Genomic DNA, 23,082 nt, shown 5'->3' on the forward strand with positions numbered 1-23,082 from the left:
CATTCAATTTCAAAGGTATGATCACCTTTCTGTTTTAGTTAAGACACAAGTACACACACATACACACACACACACATATGTAGGCACACACACGCATACATGCATACACACTTGCGCACACCTTCACATACACATACACACAAGTCAAGAGAACAAAAAAGGAACATCCATAATGGTTGAAGATAGCAAGATAAGTAAAACAAATAATCAAATGAGTTATGACACCAGAGTTTATTGCAATAACAATGATAATACTAATAATAACTATAATAATAACAGCAACACCACCACCACCAATAATTATAATAATGATAAAATATTTGTACATTTTCATTTGAAAGCTTCATTTGGCTTTGAATCCTCCAGAGGTGCTGGCTTTGGGTTTACTGTGAGAGAAAATAATAGGATAGACTGATCAGGGTGAGCAAGTTCAGTAAGGTCACGCAGTTACCACTCATGACCAGCCATTACCTGTCGCTGTTTCCTAAATCCTGCATACTGCACAATTATGCTAAAAAGGCTTATGATCATGTACATGACCTTGTGACCTTGATAACAACATATTCAGCCTTGGAGTGCTACCGAATAGTGTTAAATTGATGTGAAAGAGGGGCTTTGGTTCACACAAAACAACTGATTTAGCCTGCAGTGACATCAGACCGAGTGTCCTATTCGGTTATATTGTTACACTCACTGAGAAGCCCGAGGACGCTGCCTCCATGGAGGGGCAACGATCTTGTATTTGACCATTTAACAGTTTGCTTACTGGGGTTGGGGTCAATGCCATTACAATTCTGCCAGTTCAGAAAGCAAATTCATCTCATGCATTCCTAAGCAGAAATCCCACCTCACGAAGAGCCAAAGCTTCCAAATAGAATGAATCGAAATGGAGCTGACCTGAAGCCTGTTGTTTACTTGGTCTTTTATAACTCCGAAATTACCTGCCCCGAGTTACAACCAGCATCCAATGAAATGAAAAAGATATTACCCAGAAGGCCCGGCAGCGTTGACAGAACAAGAATGTTCTCCCAGTCGTTATGACTGAGTAAAGAAAAAAATGGCAGGGGAAAAGAACACACACACACACACACACCCCACATTCCGGTGTATGGCTCTTGCGTCATTTCTCATCACAGTGACTTTCTGGGTGTAGCGCCGAAGCCCAGGAGGCCTGTCCACCTGCTCCAGTACGTCTTTAGGAAACAGACTCCTTTCATCGAATGCTGCTTTCAAACAAGCTAGAGAGAACAAAAGACTGACACTTTATCCCAAAGGCTCCATCTGATATTAACCAACAAACCTGCACAGAAGCACTGCTCTCCAGACATTAATCTGGATGCACTGTAGCAAAGGAACATAGAAGCCTATATAAGCATTAAACTGGGGAGTTAAGTCAGGATGCTTGAGTGTGTATGTGTATGCCTGAAGCATAGTTCAGGTGGACCAGGGTTTTTCCTACTCTCTCTGGTTACTGCAGGTGGGGGTGGAGTTGGGGTGAAGGATTCCCACATCTTTTCAAAGTATAAATGAGGATTAATGACGAAGTCAGGCTTGGTCAGTTCATCCACTGGGTCCAGCTCTTCGATCCTGAGCTCTCTGAATGTGCCTGAGATTAAGGTTAGAAAAAAAGACATCATCACTAAACACAGGAAATGGAAATGTGAACGGTTCTCCTACAAAACCTCCTAAAGTTCTGGCTAAAAGAACATTTATATGGAGACAAAGGGAAAATGTAGTGGTATGAGGGTGAATGTAAGTGACCAAACTGGGACTGACCAATATCGGTGCTGTGAGCACCATTCACATATAGGTGCTGTCTGATGTCACTCTGCCATATGCCATGCCCCTTCTTAAAGCTCCGCCCCTGCACAGCAAATCTGTCATCAAGGATACTGAGTTGCCTAGGAGACAGGGAGCAAGATAGTAAGGTCATAACAGAAGGCACTAACTGACACACAGACACATGCTTTAATAGTAATGAAACATTAATTTATTAGAACCAGGGCACCCATGCCATCATGAATGAAGCAACCCAGACTGGATAATTTTTTTTGTAGCTTGCATGACTAACTATTGACAATTTAGGCACAAAGCAGCCTAAAGAGAAACATATTGTCTACCACCAGTATCACATCCTTTGGTTTCATAACATACAATTTGTTTGGTAAGACGCAGACCTGCGTTTATTACTAAATATGACCTCCTTTCATTACTAATATGTTTTGAGTGTGTACATTTTAACAGATCGCATGTTTTATGCTAAACATTTTAGTTGCTATCTCTGGTGGTTCTCTACACCCAGCTGTGCCTGAACCTTCATCAGCTGCTTCCCACCCACCTCACCCCCACACTTATAGAAAGAAATGGTCACTATGGCGACTGAGCTTCAGGAGCCACACATGTGGTCATGACTACAGACTGAGGCCTATTTTTGGAGTCTTTCACTCACTCACTCACTCACTCACTCACTCACTCACTCACACACACACACACATCTTGGCATTCACCAAAATGCACAAAAGCATAAGTGCACATACAAGCATGGAACGACACACATACACATTACAAAGTCTGCTTAGAGCTTGGGTCGATGCCTGGCTCATTGTGGAGGACTTTCTATCGATTGTGAACTTTCTACATCTGAGGAACATACTGCTGAGATGCTTTCTTAACAAAAGTCTGTCTTGCTGCTTTAATTGATGTGCCCACTGTAATTTACATACAAAAATTGCAGATCGAAAAGTTGTTTTTTTTCTCAGTAGAAGACAAATTATAATGGTATACACTAACACTTGTGCACAGTACACTTGCTGGAAAGTATTTTTTATAATTATTAGTGGTTATTTTCAAGTTCATTTTCAAGTGTTCACAGCAAACCCTCTCAGACTTTTATGAAACTAGCCAGATTTTTCAGTTGATTTATTTGTATATGTTCTTAATCTGAAGCCCATGTTTATTTTTGCTGAAATGTATGTTCATTTTTCTGTTTACGACTGCTTGCTACGGCTTGGGAACGTAACATTCAAGCAAAGAACCTTGATGATAAATCTAGATGATCGATACTGTAATAAGCTGAACTTCATAGACTGAATTTCATTTTGTTCAGTTACCTTACTGTGTTTCCACTGATTACGAAGGTGAGCGCCTTTGCTGCTCAGGATATCTAAATGAAGACTGTATAGCCTAAATGTGTGGGATGAGTGTAGCCATTCAGCTCCAATTAAATACGAGTAATGGTAGAGAGAGAAACGGAGCGTAGGATGATGTAGGAACAGAGGAACGGTAAATTTAAAGCGGTAGTTTCAGATGCGAACATAAACTACTGGCCCTTTTTAAACGAGCTTTTCGGTTGTGAGGATACTATGCGTCAGACAAGCTTAACAGAGCTGAGGGACGTTTTCGTGTAAGGACAACAGATGCATCAAAACTCGAGTGAGTAGTCAGAAAGTTTGGAAGGTTCCTTTTTGGTGACCGCTTCAGGACTTGTATTCAAAGGAACGAAGTGAAGCAAGATTCCTGCAAACGAACTCGGGCGGACCGGCTGTTTTTGACCAGGCTGCCGCTAACAGGCAGACGGGACTACACGTGAGCAGGCGCTTGATTGAATTTTCTGTAATCAGCATGTTGGCTAATAGCACTGCTGACGGTGACAGGAGAGAATGTAAGAGCGTTTTATCTCCTTTATCTATTCCACAGATGTGGAAACACTAATGAGTTTGTGAGGTAAATGTGTAATCCAGCCTCTCATGTGGAAACAAGCCGTCTGCCGGCATTTAACCAGCAGCTGTCTGTTCCTATCTGTTCATTACTGTGAGTGTATTTGAAAAAAAGGGTGAGAAAGATGGAGAGCAGATAGAAGGAAAGAGCAAGAAGATAGATTGAGAGAAAAAGAGAGAGAGAGAATTGTTGCATCTGTATTTTGTACCCCTGTGTGCTCACCTCCAATCCTACCCCTACACACACTGCCTCACCACCTTACTTCCATCTGAGCTACACCAGGGCGTGAACACACACAGCCCAGACTCACAGCATGTCAGCCTGCCCATCATTCTCCTCAGCCTCCGAGCACACTGCAGCCACTGCGCTGTCAGGATCTGGGTGGACCTGCTCAGGGGCAGTCTCCCGGACAACTGCGGGAGCTGTTGTCTCCTGGCTAGACTCTGGGTTCGCCTCCCTCTCTTCCTTTAAGGTGGCTCTGCCGACTTCACCCAGGCGCCAGTGCACCTCCTGGTGGAGAGGAAAGGTAGGACAGGAGAGAAGTGAAGGAGAGGCAACTTGAACTCTGATTGGACAGCCTACACAGGCGTGGCCTCAGGCTTCAGTAACAGCACCAGGAAAAAGGAGGCCAAACTTTGTAAACATATCCATGAGCTACTCTACTGCAGGCCAAGACCTTGTGCCATGGCTGTGTGTTTCCCTAAATCTGCTGTTCCTCAAACAAAGCTTCAGAAGCATTTTAGTATGTGTTTCCCCATCAGTTCAGCAACCTGCTGTCTGGCCTGTCAGTGCACAACTTTTGAAAAGCGTGAGAGAGAGAGAATGCCCTGTTATAAATCACTGACACCTAAAAATCTTACTGAGCCAGCATGCAATCAGAACTGCACAGGATGGGGAAAATTACCTACTTTAATACTGTTTTTAAAAAACATTAATTGAAGAAGTGGTCTGCTTTCTGATTAGTTTGCATTTTAAATCTGTGTGTGCATTTTTTTATTTTTTATTTTTTATTATTATTTTATTTTTTTGCATTTGTTGTGATTTTTTTGACAAATGACCTCCAAATGTTTCAGCCCACAACTGGCACATTACCAAAACGCACCTGGCCAAAGATGCCTATGGTGGGTCCAGGCAGGTAGCTGATCACCAGGCTGGAGTCTGCAGACGCACTGAGGAGGAAGAGCTGCTCACCATGGACACATGTCTCAAGGTGAGTGACACAGTCGATATGGGCGCGGAGGCTGGACAGCAACATTGGCATCTGATTGGTTACACTCTCTGCAGGGTGGATGCAGTATTCCTGACACAACACAGGAATCATTACAGCTGCAGGCAGTTTTGGATGACAGCTTGCAAGGATCAACAGGGTGTATGTCTAAATACGCATGAAACAGGTTGACCTCTGAACCTTCCTATAGCGAGGTCGCGAAATCTGTGAGAGTAATTACTATTATAACAATGGGGGTTTGGCACTCAGACGGCTGAGAAGACAGGAGTGTGAGACAGAGGCTCGTCCTCTGGAAGGGACACCATGCCAGTGAATTAGAGAGCCTGTAAGGAAATTACATCACGCAAGCGGACCATCCGACACATAAACGCGAGGCCACAAATTATCATGAGTTGTTAAACCTGCAGAACGAAAACGAACGCCCAATCCATCCTCATTGGGCCAAGTGGTTACACTTCGCAGGAAGTTACGGGGGAATTGACAAACACCCCTCCTCCCATCATAAATCATCGCTGTTTTGCTGTCAGGCTCCATTTGTCTCTCAAGGACAAAAACTTCTGCTTCTGACAGCAGCAGAGATGGCTGGAGAAGGTAGCATTTGTCCAGATGAAATACAGCAGAGAGCTATGTAGTTCTGAAGCACAGCTGAAACGTTACTTAAAATATGATGCTGGGTTCTGTGATTCATTTAACATTGGACAGATTTGTTTAAGTTTCACATATCCAGACTGAATCGTCCAAGATAGAAATAGGTGTTTAATCATAGCGTTCTGTATATTAATATTTCCTTGCATTTCCCTGTTATTAATCACAACTTGTTATTAAGATTATTATTAAGATTAAACTGTTAAATGTCACTGAGTCACACCCCTTACTTTCTCACCTGTATATCCCACACTTTCAGCCAGCCATCCATGTCTGCTGTGACCAGGTAGCGCCCCCTGCTGTCCACTGTCAGAATGATGGACCCTGAGTCTTTGTGGGCCACAAACTCCCCCACAACACAGCTGTTGGCAGTGTTCCAGAACCGGACCATGCCCGAGCCGCCACATGACACGAGGTCAGCACCACCTACTGGGGCAATCACGCAGATTAGTATGACTGGTATAGACTGGTAGCACTGAACCACAATTTGCCTAGACTTACATCAAACTGTTTTTTCCTTTATTTCTCTCTCTGTCTTCCTCTCCTCTTCTCTCTCTCTCTCTCTCTCTCTCTCTCATTCTTTTACCTGACGCAGCTGCTCCTTTTCGGCCTTCCAGAAAAACCAATCTGGTAACACTCTCAGGGTCCTCCTCACCACCGGGGGCACTAGAGTTTGTGGATGGTTGTACAGCACTGGTTTTACAAAAGGCACTATCTGCAATGAAGATCAAAGTGGCTTCTATTATATAGCATCAGACGTAGATGTCCAGATTGAGTACAGATTGAGCCCATGAATGGTCCGTAGAGTTCAAGTTAAAAATCTCACCTGAGCTGAACTTGAGCAGATGCTGTTGCTTTCCCAAACTCAGTTTGCGCAGGGCATTTTCAGTACTGTTGTTCCACGCTATGATCTCTCCATCGCTGCCCCCTACATAAAACACATCAAACAGGCAAAATGAGAAGCAATTTCAACACTCATGTCAAAGCCAATGCAAAGCTGCACATGACGGAGAAATGTTAAAAAGGAAATATTAAAAGGGCTACACACAGGGATCCAGGTCCTCAAAAAATGAGACGCAGTGCAGGAGTTCCAGTGTTCATCTGCCCACTGATAATAATTATCCAAGTCTCCTACCAACATGCCCTGTCATGCACGTGGCAGTCTGTCCCTGCTGCTCCACTAATGGGGAAGCTGGGGGTGGGGGTGCTGTGCTATGATTCCTTGAAGGGTTTCTAGTACAGGCTGGTGAGTTATGGTAAGATGGCCGGTAAGAGCAAGAGAACACCGCACAAGCAAAGTACCTGTAACCAAGGTCTGAGGCGGTCGGAACGCAGCGCACAGGATGTCATTGCAGTGATGAACCGCGCCCTTCCACTCTGACGGCTCAACAAAGTACTTTGAGAACATGTTGAGCCTGAACACTGTGACCATCCTACAAGAGAGACAGAGGGAAGGTAAAGAGGCAGCTCAATACAATATCTACCAAAGGTTTTAGAAGAGAGAGAGAGAGAATCAGGGACTGAGAAGAAGAAGAAGTGAAACAGATAAAGCACGAGAGCACGAGATTCTGTGTCCAGGGTAGGGGAGAGGCGAGGTGTACACATGTGTGTCCAGGGACAGGTGAGCTGGGTGAAGGCAGAAATCCATCACTGGTGGTGGTCAGCCAGGTAGAACAAGAGCAGAAGTTCACTGGTTCACAAACATCCAGCTGCCCCGTCCAGTCCAATTTTTACCAGGATTTGGCAGCACCAGCATGCACTGAGTGTCAGGATTGATGCTAAATGACCACCATGGGCTAGCTAGCCTCAGTAGTGAAGAGAGAGAGAAAGGGTGAAAGAGAAAGAGAAACAGACATGGAGAAAGACAGACAGAGAGAGAGACAGAAAAAGAGAGACACACAGATAGGGGAGCACTTGTGATGGAAAGTAGAACTGTGAGTGGTGAGAGATGGTATTTGTCACGCACACGCACACACACGCACACGCACACACACACACACAAACACAACAGACTACTCTAAATCTAAGCTGTAGTGGTAGTAATGAGTATAATGATAAACACCCAGCACACAGTCATCTTTCATGTGGCAAGAAAATGTTTTTCCCTCATTCTCTTTCCCTGTCTCATTGTCTCTGTCTTTCATTCGTTCTCTTTATCTCTTGTGCATCCTCACCTTTTCGGTTTTTTTGTTTGCTCTCACTGCCTCCTACCTCTCCCATTCTCTGTGCTACTCGCTGCCTCCTACCTCTCCCATTCTCTGTGCTACTCGCTGCCTCCTACCTCTCCCATTCTCTGTGCTACTCGCTGCCTCCTACCTCTCCCATTCTCTGTGCTACTCGCTGCCTCCTACCTCTCCCATTCTCTGTGCTACTCGCTGCCTCCTACCTCTCCCATTCTCTGTGCTACTCGCTGCCTCCTACCTCTCCCATTCTCTGTGCTACTCGCTGCCTCCTACCTCTCCCAGCCAAACACCAATACTGTTCTCCTCAGAACTAGTATTTGAGAGATCTCCACGGCAACCCCTCGGCCTGCGTTGAGTCTGTGATGACAATGTCCATTAAAATCCCATACCTGCCATGCACACATACACACACACACACACACACACACACACACACAAGAGCATACAATGTTATCAGCCTGAGGCACACAAACAGGATGATACATTTAAAGAGGTAAAGAGAGAGTTTCTGTCCTAACAGTGAGGCGAACTGATGCTGGATGGAGCCCAGGAGGGTCAAACCTTCACTCTCCTACCCAGTTTAATCCAGAAGCTGCAGTGACTGCTAATTTTTTGGATCTGGGAACTGTGGTTTAAAAAATTCATGAGAATGTTTTCACCTAGTCACGGCCTCTAACCTTTACCGCACCATCCGTGCCAGCAGTGAACAGCCGCGTCTGCGTCTCATCCAGTGCCATGGTCGTAATTTCTGCATCACCGTGGCAACGGGGAAAGTGCTTGACCTTCTGACCTGTGTCCATGAGCCAACAAGTCACACCTGAGCTGGAGTCGCTGCTGATGACCTTTGGCAAGAACAGAACAGGAACAGTTTGTGTGTGTGTGTGTGTGTGTGTGTGTGTGTGTGTGTGTGTGTGTGTGTGTGTGTGTGTGTGTGTGTGTGTGTGTGTGAGTGGGTGTGTGTGTGTGTGTGTGTGTGTGTAAGGCAGACTCAAACCATCCCGACATCATCTTCTCCCATGCTCACCATTTCTCAACTGTAAATATTAAAGAGCAATAACGTGCTTCTTAAACAGACAGCAGGGTGGCCCATGTGAGGCTGGAAGTGGCTCTCTGGCACATGGCATCCATGCGATGCACCAGACCAGCCTACCTCGCTATCTCTCACTATCAAAGGGCACATGCCTGCCATGGTGCACAGCACCACACTGCCCCCACCTGTCTAAAGAGGGAATTGTAGAGGACACAGGTGACGGAGCTGTCGTGGCTCGCCACCCTTCTCCCCGTATCTTCCTGTGCCTGCAGGAGCAGCACAACGCTGTTGAAAGAGAGGAGGAGGCGCGACCGCTCTTCGTGGAAGAAGACAAGCATCTTACACTCCGGTGTCTTGGGGAAAATCCCCGCAAGACGCTGGAGACACAGCTGACTGGCCACGTCCCACACTCTCAGCACCTAAGAGAGAGGATGCAGTGTATATGGGTGCACAGAGAGAGAGAAAGCTTTTTTTATTTTAATTAAGCCTTTTATCAACCATATGTTCAAATACTACCAATATTACAAAAAATATGAAGTAGCTAACTAAAATTACATCTATTGTGTTATAAAAGACAGAGACAATAGAGAAAAGATATGGGAGAGAGAGAGACAAAGAAAGATAGAGAGAGGGGGGTACTACAAAATTCACACATTTAAACTGTACCACTGACACGCTATTACTCTTATCTTCACCATGACAGATAGTTCTTCCTCTTCACCTTGTCTTTGGAAAAGCTGATCAGCTGTTTCTTTGCCAACATAAACTGCACTGCCACCACACTGGTCACATGACCCCGGAGGACGCCCACGGGCTTGGAGACGACGTAGGGGTTCCACAGGCACACCTGGTTATTCAAGCCTGCCGTTGCTACAATGGACAGAGGGGCACCGTCTCAGCACGTCACACAGACATCACAGTGTTCACAGCACAACCGAAATGACCCGGTTGTCCCTACAGCGTGTTAATTGACAGCATACAAGGCAAGAGATGCAATACCGATAAGGTTGAGGCCGGGATGGTAGTCGAGATCGGCTAGGCCCTTTTCCGTGTGGAAGGAGGTGACCCGAAGGGGTCCGGTGGACACCTCTTTCCAAGCCAGCACCAGGCTGCTCTGGGAGGCGCTGCTGCAGGAGGCAAAAGCTTCCAGAGGTCCTAGGAAGCGCACTGACGAAACACAAACACACTGAGCACGTGCAGTATGGGGCCCGAGAAGAACATCAGCATAGAAGAACACGGGACTTCAAAGGCATGTGTGAATTATGGCATAGAGGGTACTGTAGAGAAAGGGAAACACAAGGTGAAACTCCACACAGCAGCACATGTATAATAAACATCTATAATTCTTTCTGTTATAGAGGCTAAAGTGGCAATAAAGTCATTATTAATTAGAATGATCCAAATTAATAATGACCACAAGTTTTAAATAGACATAACCCCCCCCCCCCCGCTTCCCCAATAATAAATTAAGATCTGATGTTTTATAGGTACCTGACATTATTTCTTGTAATTATCTCTACCAACCTTTTTTAAAAAGAGAAACTGATTATGCACTAAAGACATGATTCTTAATTTACAAGAAGGGGGAAGATTACAGTGTCATACAACAAAACTGCAGCATGGGGGTTTGGGGTATATCTGTTGCCATACAAGGAAGGAAAGGAAAAATGGAATTTTCACACTTAATTCAAATATGCATAATGGAGCGATCAGACATTCAGCGCAAGACAAAAAAGGCAGAGGCCTGGAAGCAAGTGACAAAGCTGATAATATATCCTGTTTCAAGGACCTGTCAGGGATGCTTCACACTCCAATGGTTTGGGGGAAGAGACAGAGACCTGCCAGGCCCAATGTTCGGACCATGATCAAGATTAGGGTTGCAGATTCTTTTTTTAGACACACCCACACGCAAACTCTCATGTACATAAGCTCTGGAACACTAGATAACTCTCCAGGGGTGAAGACATCAAAAGGATGCCACATTCAGCAATGGAGATAAAGCGCCCGGCAGTTTTCAATTAACAAGTCTGTTTCATGTTCTGTTATGTTTTATTCTGTTCTCTTGTGTTTGTTATTCTTGTTTACTTCAGTTCCTATTCTCTCTGTCATCACTCCTGTCTCTCGGAGGGGCCCATTACGCATGCGCACGTGCACTCACACACACACACAGCTATGCCAATATTATCCGCCCATCAGCAAGATGTGGATCGCTGCTGGCTGCTCGAGAGATTGGGTCATGTTACAAACATTCCAAATGACGATTGCAGATGACATCAGCACCTGTGCCTTCCAGCGGGAAGCTCCAAGCCCCAGAGGGACACTGTCGACAGCAGTCTGAAGGTCATTCAGCTCCCCGTGAGATGCAGGCTGCCAATAATATTTACATAGCGGCCATGTCATGTCTGCAGGAGGTCGCCGCATTAATCGTGATGCAAATGTGCAGTGCCTGCCTTAAACTCAGGGGTTTCAGGGAGAGAGAGATGCAGTAGCGCAGCCCTGAAGAAGGCATGGTGAGAGGGTTATGGTTGGAGCCCCGGTAGGGTAGGGTAGGAGGTTGAAGTGGAGACGAAGGGGCAGATGAATAAAGTGTAATGGGAGGAAAATAAGGGAAGTCTCATGGAAAACTGGAGAACTGAATGATTCCTGCATCTCTGATCACTCACCACTGGTGATCACTGCATGTGTGTGTGTGTGTGTGTGTGAAAAAGAGAGCGTGAGAGGGAGAGGGAGATCGAGAGCAAGAATAAGACAAGAGCGAGACCAAGATTGTATTTGCGAGTGCATAAGACACTGTTATATGTGTTTGTGTGCGTATGTGAGAGAGTGACTGTGTGTGTTGGAGAGAGGGAGACTTGTTTGTGTGGGTGTCAGACTGACGGGTCATATCATGAGCAGGATACAGCTCTCCGTTAATCGCCCAGCTGAAGCTCATTGGGTGTGACATCAAAAAGAATAAAAAAACTGGCAAGGCATCCTTTGATGGCCTTGAGTAAGCAATTACTAAACTGTGCTGATTTGCATATTAATTGATGTGTGTAGTGAAGGGTGACAAGCTGTCTGGATACACCAGCGAAAAAAAACCCTGAAAATACAGCCCGTCTCATTTTCCAGGCTCCAGTCCTTGGGAACCATCGTGTTCTGAAATGTGACATTCTTCCCTGATGTGTTCATTACCAGCGGTGGCAAGCTTTTTGTTTGTGTTTGTGTGAGTTAGCATGTGCACATACATGTGCCCTATGTTCGATTCCAAATTTTTTCAAACAGAGATTATAAAGTAGAAAGACCACATTGGAAACTGTCACCTAACTTCTACACAAGAAGGATTTAACCAGAGGCTTCTGAAGCAGGACGTTGTGAGGTGTGGGGTGGAGGTGAGGGGTCAAGTGCAGCAGGCTCACCTGTGCGGACCCAGTGCGCTCCGTGGGCCGTGTGTGTCACCGTGTAACAGCAGCGATGACGGCCCTGCTGTAGCTCCGCCCAGCTGATGCTGACGACAGAGTCATGCTCCACACTCATGCTAGGTCTTTCAAAGAGAGAAATCAGTGCTGATCTGAAACAAAGCCCACTCACCTGGAATAGACACACGCGCATGCACACACACACACACACACACACACACATGCACACACCATAAAATGGACATCAGGGGACCGAGCCAACTCTGAGCAGTTTCATTGCTGGAACATTTATGATGATGATGATGTTTACAATGATGAAGAAGGCCCACCTGGCCAGCCACGTCCCCGATGCTCAATACAGCCTGCTCTGGCCTCTGGGGGTGGTGCCAGTAGTGCAGGCTGATGGGAGTGTTGCACAGGCTGTGGACTTTATACTGGCAGCTGAATTCCTGCTTGGAGAGCAGGTCATAGAAACAGACCTCCTTACAGGTGAAGGAGACTGCTATCTGAAGGGACATGCAAAGGGGCTCCAAATGAAACAAGACAGACCAATCAAAATGCAGACACATACTTGGGTATAAAGCACACATTTGGAAAGGAACAAGAGGGTAACCGTCCTCAATGCATGAAGTTTATTTGTAAAATTTACACTAAGGAGATTAAAGTTTATTTCATGTTTACCTTGTTCACGTTGGCCAGCAGCACCATCCCCGTCACCCATAAGTCTTTGGGCATGACTGAATCATTGGCCAGGCGGTGGGTCTTAAGCAGGGTCAGGTCCTCAGACCACACGGCCAGGGTGCCCTCCTTACTGGCACTGAGGTAGCGCCCACTTGTGCCCAGATGCGCCACACTCTGGACAGGCCCACCGTGGGTGGCAGGCAATGTGCGGGCAGGCCTCCAGCGCGGCACGGCGGCGGTGCGAGCATGCTCCTCCTTCTCGAAGAGTCCGAGGAGGAGGAAGGAGGCCAGGTGCTCCCAGTCCACCCATCCCTCCCGTGACACATCTACGCTGTCAAACAAATCTCCGTACTCCTCCCTTGAGCCGTGGCCGACTGCAGCCCAGGCCTGCTCAATGAACTCCGCCCGCCTCATGGACAGTGCCACGCTTGAGCCATCAGTTTGCTGCAGTCAGAGGTCGAGAAGATCAAAAGGTCATGCAGTTATTGTATGTCACACATGTATTCTTAACCACTCATTAGAAAGAGCATAAGAATGCCTATGCTGTTATGTAACAGACAGAATTAACAGTGTAGAATTGAACTGTAAAGTACACATAACTAAAGTGTAAAGTTGACATAGAAGTACACATTCTCCTCCTCATCAGTTTTTTGGATGTTATTCTGCCGTAAGCATACTTAAATGTGTTAAAATGCTTTTATGCATGTGAGAGTATGTGTGTGAATATAGTCAAAACAGAACAGAAAAAAAATTATTCTTATTCTTATTCTGTGTGTTTTTTCAACAAGAAAAGACTGAGATACTAAGTTAATGGAAACATTATTGGCCTACTTGCGCAAGCACTGCTGAAACAGATCGAGCATCAAAACAAGACCTCCCCAAGCTCACGATCGATACACACATGGTTCACTCAGCACAATTACCCACACCTATTAAAACATCTTCTGGCAAGTGGCACACTCTCTCTCACACCCCAAAGCCGCCCGCCTCACCAGAAACAGACGCTGCAGCTTTTTCAAATCCTCCACGCTCAGCCGACATTCTAACAGCTCCGCCTCCTTCGCTGTCGCCATGGTTTCAGCTCACAGCAGCTGTCAGTCAAGAGCTAGAAAAGAAGAGTGTGGGGTTCCTCTGGTGAAGAAGGCAGCAAGTTCACTTCGAGATAAACCCCACCGCGTTGCATCAGATCGCAGGCCAATACGCTCATGTATATTAATGAATCAACACAGATTTATTCTATGGCTATGAAAAACATTGACCTCTTGCAGGAACATATAAACCATGGAATGTTAACACATGGTAGTTTGCAATGCTGTTTTAATAACAGCTTTAGTGGAGAACACTTTTGTGTGCTCTATGAGTAATTACTGGATTTAGGCATGTGATTATAAGTGTGGTAGGGAGTGGGTTTCATGGCAGGGCAGAAACCACCTATAGTGTTACAGGACACAGCAATTCAGTATTCAGTTTCAAGACCTGTCACCATGGCATCAGGATCATAAAGTGAAGGAAGCAGTAATAAAGCCAAAGTTCTGGCCACCCTTAGCTACTGTTTTTTTTCCCTCAATGGCTTCTTTTAAACCTTCAAGTCAATTCACAGATTGCAAAGATTTTTCAATATCACAAAAGCATAAATAATAAGAAAGAATAAGCTACTGTCATTCAATTTCTTTAATTCATATACACCATAGTACACATGCAGCAACTCCACAAAGCAATCCAGTTAGACAAACATGGAAAGACCAGTGTTTAGCTCAAATGTCTAAAACGGCATAAAACCACAGTAAAGATCCCCTACCCATCATCCTGTGTATGACGCAGTCCAAAAGTGCCCAGGTCTTAAAGGCTTTCCACAAGGGTTTTAAGTTTTTTTCTTTCTGTTTTTTAAATAAACCCCACAAGTTCAAGGGTCAGCCAGGTGGGACTTTTAAGTTCTAACAACAAAGATGGTTATTCTAATGTAAGCATTCACGAAGAAAGCGCATGAGAGAGCGTGAGCGAGGAAGTTTATAGAAAGTGCTGAACTGGCCACCGGGGGCGCTGATGGTGGTAAAGCCCACACCAGCTTCTACAGAGTTCTTAGCTTTTATTAGCCCCCTCTTTTAAAGCCTCGGGTAGGTCTCCTGGCAACCGGGGAGCAAGACAGGGCCGTGTTTGTGCGTCCAGGCCATTCCTCTGTTCACAGATTGGACACTAGAGAAAAGCTTATCTAAGCCTGGGGCACATTTTCCCCAAACACACACACACACACGCGCAAACAGGAGGGAGGTGAGGGAGAGCGTTTTATTACAGTTTCCACATCCTGTGCAGCCAGGCTCCCCTCCATCACACTGTTGTTCTCGAGGGCTCTAAACAATTGTTGTTCAGGGCTTCAGGCTGGGGCATTCTTCAGTTTCACCCACACAAGAAAGTCATCGCCCTGGGAACTGTTGACTGCAGGATTCACTGCCACACAGCTCAATAACGACAGCAACATTTAAGAGACAGAAGGAAGATTGTCTATTAAACGCACACGCCTTGTGTTATATAGGCAAAAATCCTTAGGAATAATTTCTATTGGTGACCACTAATCTAACCAGTTCAGGCACATATCATGTTCATGAGCAGATAGGAAATCAGCACTGCAGAATGAGGAACAACAGCAGGGCACAGCGATTGTATTTTCTCACAGCCCACAGGTTTAGGAACCATGCCCATTTTCCACATTCAGCAGTGGCTTGGTGGGGAAAAAATGAATTAGCTGACTGAAATGTCCTCTAGGGAGAGTGGCTTGAAATCAGGTCACTGCCATTAAAATAATATCCCTTTCAAAACAAGGCCCTTCTTAGTTTGGGGGGGAGGGGGGGTTCAGACCACCCTACACAACATAGGCAATGCCGCAGTTGACTACGGCCAGGAAGCTGAGGGAGCAAAAATAGCCCTGCTTTCTGGGCAGGAGGGATGGCTTAGGTCCTTTATCTGTCCATCAAAGCAATACTAGCAGAACTGCAGTCGTCCAACAGCTCATGTTGGCAGTTAGCAAAGAGGAGTTACCGCTCCTCTTTAAGGCCATTCAGCTGTCCTGGTGTGCTGCAGAAACGGCTGCTTGAAATAACACCTTAGTTAGCCTCGTATGTAGTGGAGTGTGTGCTCATTAGCCTTGGCTGACACACCTAGCTAGAATATATGAAGCAGCAGATACTAAAACTCTAAAAAAATAAACAAATACACAAATATTGGCTATATAGCCCATAGTGGGAACAGAAGCAAATCCTTAAGAGTAAAATATTTCAGATTTCTAAACAGGGAAGAAAAAAAAACACATTCCTTCGAAGCCTTTCCAACATGTGCAGCGTGTTTATTTGAATATTTCTGCTACCAAATATTTATTAAATATACAACTCCCATCTGTCTTCTCAGAATATCAGATGGGTCAAGAACAGTCCAGTATTTACAGAGAGCAGGTCTGCTGTTGTCTTCTCATGCTTCCCTTCAGACTCAGTAGGCCAAATGGACACACAGTGAATGATATATGAGAGTGAGAGAGAGTGAATGTGTGAGAGAGAGACAGAGAGAGACAGAGACAGAGAGGGGAGCTCTTCAGCAACAGCTGAAGTCAAAAATTAAATGGCATGAAAAACCAGGCTTTTATCCCAGCTAGAGGAGAAGATTTTTTTTTTTACAGAAAAAGCAAGGATCCAGCTTAAGAGTTTGCCCCATAACTCAAGATTGATAAATTATACAGTCTGAAAGTTTTTACATGTTCATATAAAGGTTATATAATAGTTTAAAAAAAAAAAGGGGGGGGGGGGGTAATCATAGCGATCACAGAGATCACTCCTATGCAACAGTTTTGAAGGTCTGAAGGATCAGGTTGGTTTGATGGATGAGTCGGTTGGCACTGATGAACACATTTATTGCCCTGAGCGAAAAAGAATGAGAGAGAGATACTTAATTTTTTTTCCCAGATGAACATTATTATGTTCTACCAACAATTAAGTGTTCCTTCAAAACGTGGTGATCTGCATGTTCTGTGCTGTGTCAGCTTTGATCAAAACATCATACACAATATTAATGAGGTCAGAAAGTCACCTTAGAAATCCATACTAAAACAACGCAGTTAGACATGGTTTGATACATTAAACTGGATTTGTGGAGGCTCAAGCAGAGCTGCTTACTTTCCATCTTTGAAGTATGTTTTCAGAGTGTCACTGAAGCTCTTGGAGTATTTCACAAACTCTTTTTTCTGATGCTCCAGTGCCTGCAACCCACAAAGTGACTGCTTTTAATGACAAGATCACAGGGCCTCAGCAGGTGTAGAAGTACTAAACAATGGGTGCTGTTATGGCGTCTCACCCTTCTGTTCTGATACTGGTATTTCTTGAAGACATTGTTCACTGTATCCAGCAGTTCTTTGATGGCACTTGCTATATCTCTGTGGGTGGCAATATAAAGAGCAGTTAGACAAAGCTACTGTTTCATATGCTTCACAAACTCCAATAGACTGGATACACTGATGATTTGAAAACACATCCATTTCCTGGAAACCCCACCCTCAGTCTCATAAACAGTAAAGTCTTCACACCCTGGACGCTGTGTTCATCAATTTATTTTTTCCTCAACAGTATCCAGACAATTGAATACTGAAATATTCTAAATACTAAGAATGGAAGAATTTCTTTTGTGAGATGGTAGGATTTCTTTTTTTGTGAGAAAAAAATAGGTATTTGTGAAAATGAAGCACCCAGTATGTGCCTGTGTGCATGTGCTTCCTCACTTGATAGTCTGCAGGAAGCGTACTCGGTCGTTGATCTCATCGGGGATTTTGCTGAGAATCTGTTTCAGCGCCCGGGCTCTTTCATTCAGCTCCTGAAACTCTCGCTCTGGCCTGTCAATCATATATTCTGCAGATGCAAAAGCCCACCCACAGAACAGTCAGTCAACGTTACTATTATCACACATGACATATTGTCCCACTTTTACACTAAATCATAAGATCAGTCCCTCATCCATACCCAGATACACACAACACCTGGGTTCACACAAACACACCCAATAGACACCAGGACTTTTTTTTAAAGCAGACTACTACCTGAGCACAGACACAAACACCTCACACACTAACTGCTCTTCCAACTGAAGCTGCCATAATAGCTCCACTAAACAATTATAGTTGCCATCTTATCCTTATAACACAGAGGGTTCTCCCTCTCAGTCTCCTCATCCTACAGAAAGGATTACAGTTGAGAGAGCAAATATGGGATTAAAATATGAAAACGGGCCTGGCTTAATGATGGAGGTAAATTTTAAATGCAAACACAAGCCACTGCGTGGATTCTTTTCGTGTGCCTATGAATTCATTAGGAGCATAAATCTGAAGATGTGACCAAACTGCTCACAGTGAGGAGGAAATTCAATTATGAGGAGAAAAAAAAAAAAAAACTCAACATTTCTATTTGTGGGGAAACAGCTCCACCTATGTGCCAGAAGCTGCACTTGCAGGGCATAGTCAATGCACACAGAACCGAGAACATTCTCGTACGCAGTACAAGCGCACGCACCTTCGACGTCGTCTGCAGCCATGCGCAACAAGGACTCCGTGAAGTTGACCTCAACACTCTTTTTCTCCAAGATCTTCATGATGATCTCCTGGGTGAGTCCTGGGTTCTCCTTCTCTGCCTGTGGAGATGGCAGAAACAGAGCTTGACTGATGGTAAACATGCTGAGGTCCACCTGAAGCAACACCAATAACAGCACACACACATCAGAGCATAAGGGCCAAATGCCCAGGCTTAGGTGCATGAATGCAGGTTTTTTTAATAGGCTAAAACTGGTGAAACCCAAATTGCTCACTTCCTTCTATACATAGGATATGACATGTTTTTTTGTTTTGGTTTGCACCCCATGTAGTGTGTGTGTCACATTCTTTTTGTCACACAGTGATCTATGTATGGGGCAAAGATTGTCAAGCTGTACGTAGAATGACGTCTTATTTCAGATGGGTAGGACTAGTCCTTCAGGGTATTGCATTGACCATTCTAATAACAAGCCCTGCAAATGTTATTAATCTTCTGATTAATTAAAAAAAAGAGCTCAGTGACTTGCATGCATTACTGTCTCTTTAGATCAGTACTAATTATACTGAACAATAAAGGGATAGACTAGGGATAGTCTAGGACAGACTAGGATTGAAAGGAAATGACTGGAGCAAAACTTGGGTTAATATTTTACATTTTTAAACCATCCACAGTTTTTTTGGGCAGGAGACATGGATTAAAAAAAGATGAAAGCAACTGAAGAAAGTATTTTCATGTTTAGCCTCAGAGGAGCTGAGGAAGTGTAGGCTTTAATTTTCTAAACACAGAAAAAGATGAGCTCAACTGTACAGCCATGTTACAGTAGGACTATAATCATCTGGTGGGATTTGCGAGTGCGTTCAGCCTTGCCTGTGTCCAGCCTGAATCAGGAGGGTTTGGGTGAGGTGGGCTCCGCCCTTCAGCCTCTTACCTTTATGAAAGCTGCCCGCAGGGTCTGGGTTGCAGACAGGTTGACCCTTTCCAACTGCCAACACAGAGAAACACTATGAGGATTCTTCCCTATGTGCAGCACATTTTACATGCAGAAACTTCTCGCAGCACACAGAGCATCGCTCAGCCTCTAGGAAGAGCAAGACTTTGCCTCTGACTGAATTGAACGGATGAATTAATTCACCCAAAATAACGGGGTGTGATCTTGAAAAGAGGCATGCGTCAGCTGCCCTTGACCTTCGTCACACAGCTGCTGCTGATTTATGTCTGTTTCTGTGCACTGTAGGGAGGGAGTGTGCATGATTACATTTTGAGAGTCTTTGTGTGGTACTGGTATTAGGGCTTCAAAGTAGCAGCTATCTTAAAAGATACCATAAGGTTATGTACAGCTCTCTGGCCAGTAGCTGGTTGTGGAAACATTTAAACTTGAAACATTTCAACATAGTGCTGCTAATCAAAGCAAATGCAGGCATCATTTACATTTCACTAAACAAGTGCCACTGGGTGAGGTTAAGTCACTTGTAGTGCTCTCACTCTTTCTGACTCTCCCCCATTTCACTGGCTCTGCAATGAATAATTTGCCGCCCGAGCCTACCAGAAAAACTGAACAGAACGCCCAAACACGTCAGTCTTAAAGCCACTCAGTTTGGAATTTCATGTTTCAAGATTATGCATAAACATTAATATTTTATATTTATGCTTAAATGCACAGACTTATTTTTTAACAAATGTGTGGTATGGGATGATGTGGGCTAGCTCTAGCTCACAGCTGGGCCCACTACACTGTAGGCCAGGGGTTGGGAGAAGAAACTCTGGTCAGAAAAAGGCCTTTGATGCAGAAAGGCCTTTTCAAACATACAAAAAAAAAAAAATCTATGTTCCAAAACATTTGGAACACCTGAAGTACAATTTGCTGAGTTCTCACTTGCAGTCTTATATAAGAAGATTTGATTCAGAACCTCTCCTGCAACAGTCTCTTTAAGAGTACACTGCTGTACCAGTCATCGCTACCCCTGCTAAACGAACCTCGCTGAAGACTGGGTACATTACGGCATAGAGCGTCATGGAAACCATCGAGGCCGTCTCCGCTTCATCTCCCTTAATCTCTTCCATTGTCATCGCTGGCGTGGTGCTGAGAGGATGGGCGGAGCTTCATCCACTCCCAAGCACGCTCGATTGGGGAGCCCAGGTGATGCCTGCAATGGAGCAGAACAGCCAAGACAGATTAACGATTCCATTTATCTTGAGGACAGATGACCTAGCATGTTATGCTAAAGCTAGCCCAGATATCTAAACCATTTCTTTCTGCTGCAAACATACAAAACTCTGAGTGAGTAACAGATAGACCTATGTTGGACACACATACTATAAGAAACTTAACTATCCATTAAATCTTCTCTGTGCCTTAGTCATTGTTATTTAGACAAGAATGTAGACAGTGAGTCACAATTTCAGACCCACAGGCAGAACACTCCAGAGTAATCTTAAGGCCTTTGCCCCCAATGGAAAGTCATTTAGTCTTATCAGGCTGACATTCACAGACATTCCCCTGATGTCTTCATTCAGCCAGACACAGCACGGTCAAAGTGTGGACTTAGTAACCCTTCAGACAGATTTTTTAAAAGTAACATTGTTTACAGTTCTTTCAGATTGCCACAATACGCATATGCTACTATGACTCACTTTCCTCACAAAGGCCAGCCAACACCTGATCCATGAAAAGGCAACCCAGAGCCAACACCCTAAAGTTAGAAACAACCTGTTTTTCTCAAGCTACCTTTCACCTGAGCACTCCACAAGATGTAAAACTTTATGTAAATCAGAAAATAATTGACAAGCCTAAACAATTATGGCAGTAATGTGAGCCATTAACAGGACGAGGCTCCAAAAAGCAGAGACAACAACTGTTAATTTAACGGTTAAATTAGATTTCAACCATGTGAAAAAGACATTTCATTAGTCATCAGTCCATTTCATACAATCAAAAAATAAATAAACAAGAAGTTGACCACACTGTTTAAATTAAGTGGCAACTTACAGGGAAAGCCATTAAATCTCATTTTACATCCTCTCAGTATTTCATAAACCATATTAATTATAAATGACGAATGAAGATCCTGCTGGAATGAGGTCCTAATGCTGTAAACATGCTGGGCGGTTGGAAAACCCTGGGTTTCAGTCTGTCTTGTTGACGCACAGGAGAATCCCTTGGCTATTCATCTCCAAAGTACTTTCATTTGCATCCTTTATTAGCGTGCATAATATAGCCACAGAAGGTCCACGAATATGCCGGAATCTACTGACATTTAGTCTTGCTCTGGAATGTCCAGTTTCGGGACTAGATTCTTCTCAGAGGATCAAAGAAAAATTACGCATTCGTTAACGTGGCTAAATCGTTATCTTTTGTATATATTTTTTTCTTTACAATTTCTTACATCATCCTATTTTACCGATGAACTAATAATTAGTCTCGGTACTTAATCTCAATAGTGCGGCCAAATCTTCAGCCTCAACTGTGAAAGTTATGCTACCCTAATCGGCCATATAGCGATTACTACGTTTAGCTGTGTTTTTGTCATTTCTTTCGCCACTTTATAGCTATGTAACTGATTAATCTGTCAGTGATTAATTTAGAGTTCACTCAACCATAAAACATAAGTTCTACTCATTATCTAAAAACAAAAGGGAACCTTTTCCCGTTGGTTAGATTATATTTCTTGCTTGCTCAAAGAAAAATATCTATCTGACACTGGTATTAGACAAAAGTAATGATAACATAGCTATCTAGTTATTCGTTAGCCATTAGATACATGAGCGTTTTGACAAACAGACCGTTACTGTTTAACATTTATTTAAACTACAGAAACAAAATCTCATTCGGTTTCTGTGATGTAACCCTCAACAATTGCAAACTTCTATCTGTAAGTTAATTTAGTCATCGACCATACCCAGCAATCAGACTGCCGAGCTACCACAACAACAAACAGTTTGCTAGCAAGGTTAGCGAGCGAGCTAGTTCGGTAGATACGGCTGAGAAGGCCTTGCTCTCTCCTAGCTAGCATAGGTGGCTTTTAGCGTTAATTGATTTTGTCTTGATGTTTGGTATTGAATTAAGTTAGCTAGCATAACTGATACCGGTTGTTGCTGTGGCGCTATGAATATAAGATCGACTTATTTCATTTTTTAAAACATTTGTACAGTGAGACCACTGTTATTATGAAGTAGTGTGTCTAAGCTAACATGTTAAACTAGCTAGCTAGCTAGCTAACTGTTAGGTCAATACAAATATGGGGATAGCGAATGTACAGTAAAACCGTCATGTAAGAACTGTTAGTTACTGTATAGTACTATACTGACCAACCTAGCTAGATTATTAAACTGAACAGCTCATACCTGTGGGGCGGGGGGAATACAGAGATAGTCGTCTGAATTCCCTGCTTGTCTATGGATTACCTCCCAACTCTTTTAGAATATTTGTTCTCTGGATAAAGACGGAAGTTTTCTGCATGAGCAATCCACACAACAGGGGAGGTTCTGTTTTCTGTGAATACCAATCAGGCAATAGCTCATGACTCGCACGTTGGGGACGCTCAGAATTGTAGTCTTTTCAATGCTTACAAAAGTCAAGGACGTGCACTGCATGTTAGAAAAAGAATACAATTCCCAATTCAGTCTTTGATTGGCTGTGGGCGCG

At 44.1% G+C, this 23,082-nt stretch overlaps 2 protein-coding genes across 7 annotated transcripts; both read right to left on the reverse strand.

Annotated features, from left to right (window-relative positions):
- Positions 1 to 222: 222 nt before the first annotated feature.
- LOC113587881 (cilia- and flagella-associated protein 337) lies at positions 223 to 16,081 on the reverse strand. Of its 6 annotated transcripts, none has more exons than XM_081715868.1 (20): positions 14,681 to 16,081; positions 13,875 to 14,037; positions 12,883 to 13,326; positions 12,531 to 12,707; positions 12,202 to 12,373; positions 9,803 to 9,970; positions 9,525 to 9,673; positions 8,989 to 9,222; positions 8,451 to 8,615; positions 8,047 to 8,162; positions 6,893 to 7,023; positions 6,417 to 6,518; positions 6,177 to 6,305; positions 5,829 to 6,016; positions 4,820 to 5,017; positions 4,028 to 4,227; positions 1,777 to 1,901; positions 1,460 to 1,606; positions 1,094 to 1,238; positions 223 to 386 (listed from the first exon to the last, which is right to left on the reverse strand). In XM_081715868.1, the coding sequence occupies exons 2-20, from the start codon at positions 13,953 to 13,955 to the stop codon at positions 344 to 346; spliced, it is 3,114 nt and encodes a 1,037-aa protein (XP_081571994.1). In that variant the 5' UTR covers positions 13,956 to 14,037; positions 14,681 to 16,081; the 3' UTR covers positions 223 to 343. The 6 variants fall into 6 exon arrangements, with proteins under 6 accessions (XP_081571994.1, XP_026882609.2, XP_026882607.3 ...); XM_027026808.3 differs by having other exon boundaries at positions 5,829 to 6,019; XM_027026806.3 differs by having other exon boundaries at positions 229 to 1,238; positions 5,829 to 6,019; positions 13,875 to 13,987.
- Positions 16,082 to 16,198: 117 nt separating this feature from the next.
- On the reverse strand, positions 16,199 to 22,935 carry pdcd10a (programmed cell death 10a). The gene is made up of 8 exons (XM_027026797.3): positions 22,782 to 22,935; positions 20,415 to 20,584; positions 19,369 to 19,422; positions 18,423 to 18,540; positions 17,639 to 17,765; positions 17,218 to 17,296; positions 17,040 to 17,122; positions 16,199 to 16,783 (listed from the first exon to the last, which is right to left on the reverse strand). Exons 2-8 carry the CDS (start codon positions 20,505 to 20,507, stop codon positions 16,702 to 16,704), a joined length of 636 nt encoding a protein of 211 aa, XP_026882598.1. The 5' UTR covers positions 20,508 to 20,584; positions 22,782 to 22,935; the 3' UTR covers positions 16,199 to 16,701.
- Between the last annotated feature and the right edge of the window lie 147 nt (positions 22,936 to 23,082).

The sequence above is a fragment of the Electrophorus electricus genome, chromosome 6 (assembly GCF_041902795.1).
Source record: "Electrophorus electricus isolate QZ-2024a chromosome 6, ASM4190279v1, whole genome shotgun sequence".
Taxonomy (NCBI): domain Eukaryota; kingdom Metazoa; phylum Chordata; class Actinopteri; order Gymnotiformes; family Gymnotidae; genus Electrophorus; species Electrophorus electricus.

Bases quoted from the DNA above. Each gene is read 5' to 3' on its own strand.
- LOC113587881 (XM_027026806.3), bottom strand. From the start codon at position 13,955: ATGGCGACAGCGAAGGAGGCGGAGCTGTTAGAATGTCGGCTGAGCGTG. The intron at 7,024-8,046 runs GTAGGAGGCAGC...TCTCTCTTGTAG, and splicing joins TTGGTGTTTGGCTGGGAGAG to GATGGTCACAGTGTTCAGGC. The intron at 1,902-4,027 runs GTGAGTCTGGGC...CCTGTCTCCTAG, and splicing joins GATGGGCAGGCTGACATGCT to GCAACTCAGTATCCTTGATG.
- pdcd10a (XM_027026797.3), bottom strand. From the start codon at position 20,507: ATGACAATGGAAGAGATTAAGGGAGATGAAGCGGAGACGGCCTCGATG. The intron at 17,123-17,217 runs GTGAGACGCCAT...TGTGGGTTGCAG, and splicing joins ACCAGTATCAGAACAGAAGG to GCACTGGAGCATCAGAAAAA. The intron at 16,784-17,039 runs GTAAGCAGCTCT...TTTTTCGCTCAG, and splicing joins ACATACTTCAAAGATGGAAA to GGCAATAAATGTGTTCATCA.